At 33.9% G+C, this 8,547-nt stretch overlaps 1 protein-coding gene across 3 annotated transcripts in view; it reads left to right on the forward strand.

Annotated features, from left to right (window-relative positions):
• Positions 1-8,480, forward strand: part of Rlip (Ral interacting protein) — a 9,976-nt gene extending 1,496 nt beyond the window's left edge. For 2 of the 3 annotated variants that reach the window (XM_013310825.1, XM_013310826.1), the window contains exons 4-10: positions 1,364-1,580; positions 4,153-4,262; positions 4,859-5,010; positions 5,687-5,867; positions 6,293-6,417; positions 6,788-6,971; positions 7,632-8,480. In XM_013310825.1, coding sequence (XP_013166279.1) covers positions 1,364-1,580; positions 4,153-4,262; positions 4,859-5,010; positions 5,687-5,867; positions 6,293-6,417; positions 6,788-6,971; positions 7,632-8,294 — 1,632 coding nt within the window. In that variant the 3' untranslated portion in view covers positions 8,295-8,480. Of the gene's footprint in view, positions 1-1,082; positions 1,171-1,363; positions 1,581-4,152; positions 4,263-4,858; positions 5,011-5,686; positions 5,868-6,292; positions 6,418-6,787; positions 6,972-7,631 lie in introns of those variants that run through there. The other variant, XM_013310827.1, reaches the window with a different exon arrangement.
• Positions 8,481-8,547: the final 67 nt, after the last annotated feature.

Consider the following 8,547-nt stretch of genomic DNA (forward strand, 5'->3'; position numbering starts at 1 on the left):
GAGTCTACACGAGAACTGTTGGGAAACTATGCCCATTACCTGATGTTTAAAGGACTATCGTCCTTTCCGGGGGGAGTGTGTTAGTAACGATTACACAACTAGATGGCGCTGTTCGATAACGAAACGCGATATGGTTTGGTGTAACTATTTTGAACATACTTTGTATTAATTTAAGATTTTTTGAGTTGTTCCATTTATTGTGAATTGTTCTTGTGAGTTGTGAGTAATAAATCTATATCACTGAGTGAGTGTCTATTGCTTTCCCCTACAATATCCATAATTAATTTACTTTAAGAAGGGTATCTGTTTAGTATATTATGTTACTAGTATTCCAACCTTTAACATAATTTATATTTATGTATGTACTTAGTATTTACACATAATATAGAAATTTGTTTTATAAATCATGAACACATAATCACCATTCTATTATTTAAATATTTATGTTAGTCATTGCCTGTAACCGTTTGATTCACTGATTCAATTAGTGTGACTTTAAGTAGCCAATTGTTTCGACTGGCTTGGATAATTAGACGAAACAAAACTGCAGCAAATATATAATTACAAAAATACTGTGTTGCATGACATTATGGAAGTGCATGTCTTCCTGTTAGCTACCTATATAAAAATTAAAAATATTAATAATAGCTTATCAATAATCGTTATTTAGGATTTAATGTTTTTTAAATGTCAAGAATACCATTCGCGAATCATTCTATAATAAAAATTTTCTCTACTAAATGCCAGGTGCATACACTATGTCACATGTTAGAGGTCGTAAATATCATTTATTGTCGTATTGAGATATATTTCATACTACCTGTCGCTCGCAACTCCATCCGCGCGCAATAAAAAAAAACATAGTAGCCTATGTGTTCATCCAGACTATGTTCTACATCTATGCCAAATTTCAGCAAGATCCATGTAGCCTTTCTGGAGATACCTACAAACAAAAATCCATCCAAAATTCGCATTTGTAATATTAGTAAGATTTAATCGTGGATGTCAAAATTTCACGGTTCACCGGTTTTCTAGTATCTTATGCATAAATTTACCAAGTTGTTAGCCAGTAACAACCGCGACCTTGGTGTCTAACACTACACAAAGAGCGCTTATTCAGTTGCCTTTTGAAACTGCGACATGCATCACCTACGCAACGTTTTTACGAAGGTGTTATTTTATTTTATCACGTGAACGCGATGTGTTTCAATAAATATTATTTTTATAATCCTGTGACACATTTCTTATCTATACTATATTTTATCGTTAATTTTCGGCCAGTATCAGTAATCAATTTTTTAGCGCCATAAGAAAAACAAAACAATATTTTTGTTGACGCGTCTATTTATCAATTTATCAACAGGAAAAAGAAGAGAAGGCGAAGTTTAAGTTAGAATCGAAAGAGAAACTCAAAGATGATAAGAAAGATAAAGTCAAGGATAAAGAAAAGGAAAAGGTGAAAGAAAAAGAAAAGGAGAAAGTCAAGGAAAAGGATAAAGACAAGAAAGACAAAAAATTAACTAAAGTGCCCTCGACTGTAACTTCGGGAGTGCCATTCGAAGAGATTTTTACATTAGGGGGTAAGTTAATTAAATACTTTAATTACTATACGCTATCAACGTATTATCGGCCTTTTGTAGCTGTAAGTTATTAGGTATATTTTTATAACATACACCTTAGTTATTACTAAACAAACTAATAAGTTATAATTTTCAATAATATTACTTAGTTTTCAACTTTATTATGATACCTACATATGAAATCAAAACGTTTTCACTGCCGAGTTAATTTTGTTAAGCATTAGCGCCTATAATTTTCCTGTCAACGAATCTTCTAATTTCATATGTCGAAGCTAACGTGGGCATACAAACTTGAAGTTAAATCGCTCATAAACGCTATTCGATATTTAGTGTGTTTGAGCCCTTATAATATTTTGGGTCACGGATCATCAATTATCAACTGATTTCTCGCTCTAATAAACGGAGTTTTGTTGATCATTTACGCCATCTATCGATTGTACTTTTAAAATGTTTAGAGAAAAATTTCAGGCGAAGGCCAGATGTTGTGAAATATTAAACTTTATAGTCTGTTTTTCCCGTGTTAGATTAAACGGCGTATCGGATTTGCTTGTTGCAATGAGCATGGGAAAACTTTACTCCTAATCAAAAGAGGACAGATGTAATAAAACTCTGTTTAGAGCTAATTTTTTTTTTAATTTTGCCAATGAAACAAATATTTATTCCAATAAGGAAAAACTACTAGATAAAAAACATAACAGCAGATGTTCGAACGTGTAAAAACAATGCAAATGTGGCAGAACCTTACAAATTGACAGGCCGTGACATTAAATATACAAATTCATGGTCTTTGTATTCATTTTAAAAACGACAAGAGGCGCAAAAATATACCAAATGAAAATTTTAATAAGGGCTTAATACGCAGCAATTTATATAAAAAGAATAATCAAGTAGGTACAATAAGTTTAAAGCTTTCTTTATTTATGAGAGCCTTTGTAACCGTTTTCTACATTAAGCTCGTTTAAAAACATATCGTCATGCTTCTCATTCTGTCTTGAAACAATGAGATCGCTATATGTTTTATAAAAGTGTTTCGTCAGTGGAAACTAAGGTTAAGGTGACATATGCGACGAATTTATACAAGCCGTACGCACTACAGTCAACGAGGTCAATATCATGCATCTCTAACCGTGTAAGGGCATGCTTTTGACAAGTTATGCATGCGGTGCCAGGACTTTGCAAAATGGTAAATCACTTTGTATTGTCCACCATTCAAGGAACTTTGGATTCGTCCAAAATCTTAAATTGGTCTTAATAACCTCTGCAATGAACTTTTTTTTTTTAATAACATGTTGGTCGTTATACTACTTTACCTTACAGTTTGTAGTTTTAACTTTTTGAAATTCTTCCTCAACCAGGGATCAAATCCTGCCTTGCTAGCTTACAGCTATAAGTGTACTTAGTGTATTTTGTAGCTGGCAATTTCTACATACACTCAATCTTTGTGACAATTAAAAAACAAGTATTTTATCTATATGTCCACAAAATAAAGCATCACCAGTTCAAGGCGATACAGACAGATAACACTATGGTTTCGTAACGTAACGCAGCATTTTACTGCGCTCTCTATATTAAAAAAGTGAAAATGAATCCTTTTATAAATGGCTTTCATATTGATGGTAAGTTAGACGAGTGATTATTTTTTTTTTATTCAAAAATACAACTTACAATAGCTTTTTTTTGCGAAGATTCCGTCTAAATTCCTGACAAGTCTGTACTAAAAGCGAAAGTGAACAATAATCTTGAATAATACCATTATATTGTTGTTTGTGCAACTTTCTCGAATTAATAAGTTTTAAATTATGCTAATAAACTTGTGAAAGTAAGGATTGCACATTAGTACAAAAGGTGTTAGTGTTATATTACGATAAATTTTTTATCGATTTTGAAATATCGAAAAAATTTACTAAAAAAAAAGGTGACAGACTAAAAAGATATGCATTAAATACAAAAAATAATTTAACAAACAATTAAACAAATAAAGCGTACATATATCCTGTCCATAACAATAATATTTCAAAAACTTGGTATGCGATATCTTATTTGTTTGTTCTCGTCATTGTGACGTAATTCGGATTAAAACCTAAGGATTACAAATCTTCAAAGAAAACTGTTTAAGATATATAGAAAGTCCCGTAAGATACCTGGAACCTAAGGGAAGCGTAAATCACGAAACAAAAAAGCGAAAACATAACGCATTTAGGCTCATAATAAAATTGGTAATAATGAACTTAACTTGATTTCTATACAATTTTATTTCTGTTATGATGAGTTTACACTGCCTTAATGCCTACATGTACAAAACATATTGTTATCCCGCTTATTTTCTACAAAAATGTATGGACGCTCGTGGTTATACACAAATACATACAATTAATTAAATTTGGTAAACCACATATCAAACCTAAACTTATTTTACGACGTCTATCTTCATATGATTGTTTGAAAAATAGTTAATCGATCTCTACTAGCTAAAGTATTATAAAGCTGTTATCAATATTTCTTTTTATATAGATTCAAGGTGACATAGCCAATTATTTTTTAATACTAATTAGTTTATTTTTTTTACTTTTAGTCGCGCTGCCTATATTTGGAGTACCACTTCAGCAGTCTGTGGAACGTTCTAGATGTCACGATGATACTCTGCTGCCCTTAGTGGTTCGAGATAGCATTGATTTCCTACAGGTAATGTATAATTATACAAAATTAATTCAATGTTTAATTGTAACGTATACTCGGTTAAGTAAAGCTTATTTTTAACCGACCTACAAAAAAGTATGCAGTATGTTTTTGCTCGCAAAGCATTTATATTAATTTTAGCTCTAAAGTAAACCCGCAAATGATTTAGTTTTGTAATAAAATCTATTTCCATTATGTAGCATTTTTTAGAATCTTTTTATTCTAACGTTAAATGTAAACAATAATAAATTTAATCGTTTATTCGTTGTTAAAGTTTGATAATTCAAATAATTTCAAAATTCTGAAGCACAACGTTCCATATGTTTAGTGGAAAATGGGCTTTGACAATTACAATCAAGAGCCATTTAATCGTTACTTAAGTGGTTCCTTAGTATAGATTTGTCATACAAAAAACACCTCTTTAGTTACCACTTCACGATTTGTGTGAGGAAAATACATTGACCTTGGATTTCGGCTGAAAGCAATTCTATGAATAAATATCGTTGTCTCTATTTGTCAAAGAGAATGAAAGAGATGACACTATGTATTAATACAAACGTCACGGCAATCCAGTACAATAAATTTCGAACTTACGTATACAGGCGCATGGTCTGAAATCGAATCAGATCTACCGCGCCGATCCGGACAAGATCAAGCTGCAGCAGCTACGTCGGCTGTTCACAGACCGCGGCCCCACCTTTCCCTACCACTGGGATGTACCTGTCGCCTGCGCTATGCTTAAAGCTTTCATCAGGTAACACGGCTTCTGACTAACCTTGAATGTCCGCCCATAAACAATATTTATATTCGAATTTAATAGAAATGCGAAATTATATTTACACATGTCATTAGCTGACAATGTCAGATGTCTATGGATTTATACGTATTTAAATTGATGATACAAATATGATTGTTTTTGGACTGGAGGGTATGTGATGTTTGCGGGAGTGACTAAGGTTACGTTTTTTAATCTGCACTAAAGTCGCGGACAACCGATAGTTATAGGAATAAATATATATGTAAAGTTATTAATTATGTCATACACTTAATAGGTCAATGCATAAATCCTTAACAGGTTTTACTGCGTCTTAATAAAGTAATATGTGGGCGGTTGTGTGGGTCTCTTGACAATGCTGTTGTGTTCTATTATGTATACAAATATACTTACTGAATGCATAAGCATAGTAATTTATTTTTAAAATTATAGATACTCAAGAAAAGTTTATACACAATGGATTAACAACCGTAGGTTTCTGAGATCAAAAAACTGTATAAAACATTTCATCATCCCTGTCATCTATGATAATACAGATATAACAATATGTTTTAAACGGAGATTTCGGATTCAGAAACCCACAGTAAGCAGTTCTCATTTTCTCGATTATTCAAGTTCGATTGTATAAAGTTTGTTATAAATATGTTTGTTTCAGCGAGTTACCAGATTCGATACTAACACAAGAGCTGCACGGTCAGTTCGAGCAGGCGACGGCGATAGCGGAACCCCAGCGCGAAGCTACCATGGTCGCGCTGGTCGCGAAGCTGCCCGCCTGCAACCACAACCTGCTGGCCTGGCTCATGCGACACTTCGCTACTGTTGTAGCTAATGAACAGGTATTTTTTAGAAGCTCTTGGTGGCTCGGACAACACACGAGTTGCGCAGAACTCAATTTTATCTTTAGCAGGGCGTAAAGAGGTGTGGGGGAGGACAATGCCCAACTCAAGGTCAGATGATAATAAGACTGAAATGATACGGCTGCGTACAGATGTGTGGAAGACGTTTGAATATTGATGTTTAGTTACGTGTTGATATATTCTTGCACTGTTTATCTATGTATTTTTTTTAATTATCATTGTTATGTGTTAATTACTGTTATTATAAAGTATATTATCGTGTACACTATTATGTAAAGTGTCTATAGTGTCAAATTGGTTGTATACTGTAAGGATGCTATGCAGTTTTTAAATAAATAAATGTTATTACAAGTAAAGGATTTATTGTTAAATTATATGATAACATAACAATTTTGTGTTTGTAGGTGAATCAAGCGAACATTCAAACGATCACGAACTTCATGGGCCCAGCGCTCAACATGTCCCAGAACTTGCTCACATACCTCGTAGCTAAGGCGGACAAACTCTTCCCTGATGTCAGCTTAGAGAAGTAAGCCATTACATTCATTATAATTGACCTTAATGATTTCTATGTAAATAATCGTAAGGTACAATTCTGTTTTACACAATATAATTTTTTTTTTAATTGGTGAACACTTTTACCTTAATTTATCGACTACTCAGATGACTTTCATCTGAAAGACAATAATTGTCGTAGGTAATTTTGTCTAAATGACTTGGCTGATTTTGCAGTGTGAAGTAATTCGAGTCGCATTCTTTCCCGAAATGATTGCATAATTACGTTACAAAGTCAAGTGTCAGAATGATTAGTGAGGGGACATAAACGTCGACATTTTAATAAGGCTAGTGTTGCACACTGTTGGATTTTCCCCCTAACACTCAAAACTATTTTTTTGTAGATATGTGCCTCCATTGCTATCTATCCCGGCGGATTTCCCGGAGTGCGGTGAGGCGATGCGGTGTGAGCTTCGCAAGCAGGAGTCTCTGCTGAATCAGATACATGCGGAAATGCACGCCGGCTTCATCACACCAGCGCGTGATCAGCGGCTCTGGGAGGCGCAGAGGATTGTCACACAACTCAAGGTCACAGTTATATGATTACGTATGGAGTACGTACTCAGTGCGTACTCGGTACCTACTTAGTGCGTACTCAGTCGTTCGTTTTACTCGATAGATTTATTATTTGAAAACTAAACTAGACAACTTCTTTACAGACGTAATAATAACTGGCTGAACTCCTCTAGGTTTTCTGATTTGTTTTTCTCAGTGGAGTAGTATGTTGTCCCCGACTTCGTCCGTGCAAAATAAGAAAAACGTAATGAAATAAAAAAAATATAACCTATAGCACCCGGGGATAATGTAGCTCTTCTCAAAATGTTTCAAATCAGTGCAGTAGCTTTCTATTCAATGCAAACAAATAATCAAATATTTCTCTAAACTGATATATAAACACGGCTAAACACTCACGTATATACGTCCGGTGGCGGCACCGACTAGTTTCGAGCCCATCAGTACCACTCATCCTGATGAAGGGCCCCCGATGGGCTCGAAACTAGTCGGTGCCGCCACCGGACGTATATACGTGAGTGTTTAGCCGTGTTTATATATCAGTTTAGTATAATGTCTCACGAAAGTTTAAACAAATATTTCTCCTTTATAATATTAGTATAGTTTAACGATATTTTTTGTTAACCGCATGAAAGTTTTTCAATTTGTTTATTTGATATATATTTTTTATTACAGAGGAAACTTCGATCAGTTCAGAAATCAGTGGAACCGAACGCGTTGCCGCAGCAACCTTCGGTTGAAGACAAGCCGTCTGAAGAAGAGCCCGTGAAAGAAACACAAACGAACGAAATAGTCACGCAAGCAGACGTAGAAACAATCAAAACACCTTCCACGGATGCTTTTCAAGACACAAAGGAATCTCCAAACATACCTGATCCCACATTCCCAGTTGAATTTGAAGATAATTTTAATTTCCAAACAACTGAAATCAAAGAAACACCAGAAGAAGAACCACAACCACCAGCGGAACCTGTAAAAGAGAAACCAAAATTAACAGAGAAAGAGTTAAAAGTGTTAAGATTAGAGTTAGAAAATGCTGAGTATCTACAATTGAAATCACTTTTACAAGCTAAGATTAATTCAGAACAATTCGAAATAGTAAAACTAAGGAGTCACGTGGCGATAAAGAATAAACAAGAAGGTAACGTGCAGACGAACAAAGAAACGAAAGAGATTTACACAGCAGAAGAACAAGAATTAAGACAAAAGCTAATAAAAGAGAACGCAATATTAGAGCAGAGGAGACTGAGTTTGGTGAACCAAATATTCCAAGAGAGGGTCGCTTGCGTACAACTAAAGATTGAGTTGGCGATGAACGAGATCCTCTCTAAATCCTAGTAATAAGATGTACAATTTTTATTTATTAACACAAATAAGTTTTATTTATAATTTAATCTGTGCATTTTAGATTTAAATATATATTTTGTTCGTTATGTTTGTTTTCTTTTATTTGATCTCGTCAGTTTTTTGAAAGCTTGTCTTATTACATAATTTCAATATATATCAACGCTGTATGTCATCAATATAATATGATAAAGCTAGCAGGATTTTATTTCAATCTATCCCTAATCAGCGGATGGCAGTTCTACTT

Source organism: Papilio xuthus, unplaced genomic scaffold, assembly GCF_000836235.2.
Source record: "Papilio xuthus unplaced genomic scaffold, Pxut_1.1 DF827714.1, whole genome shotgun sequence".
NCBI classification, from domain to species: domain Eukaryota; kingdom Metazoa; phylum Arthropoda; class Insecta; order Lepidoptera; family Papilionidae; genus Papilio; species Papilio xuthus.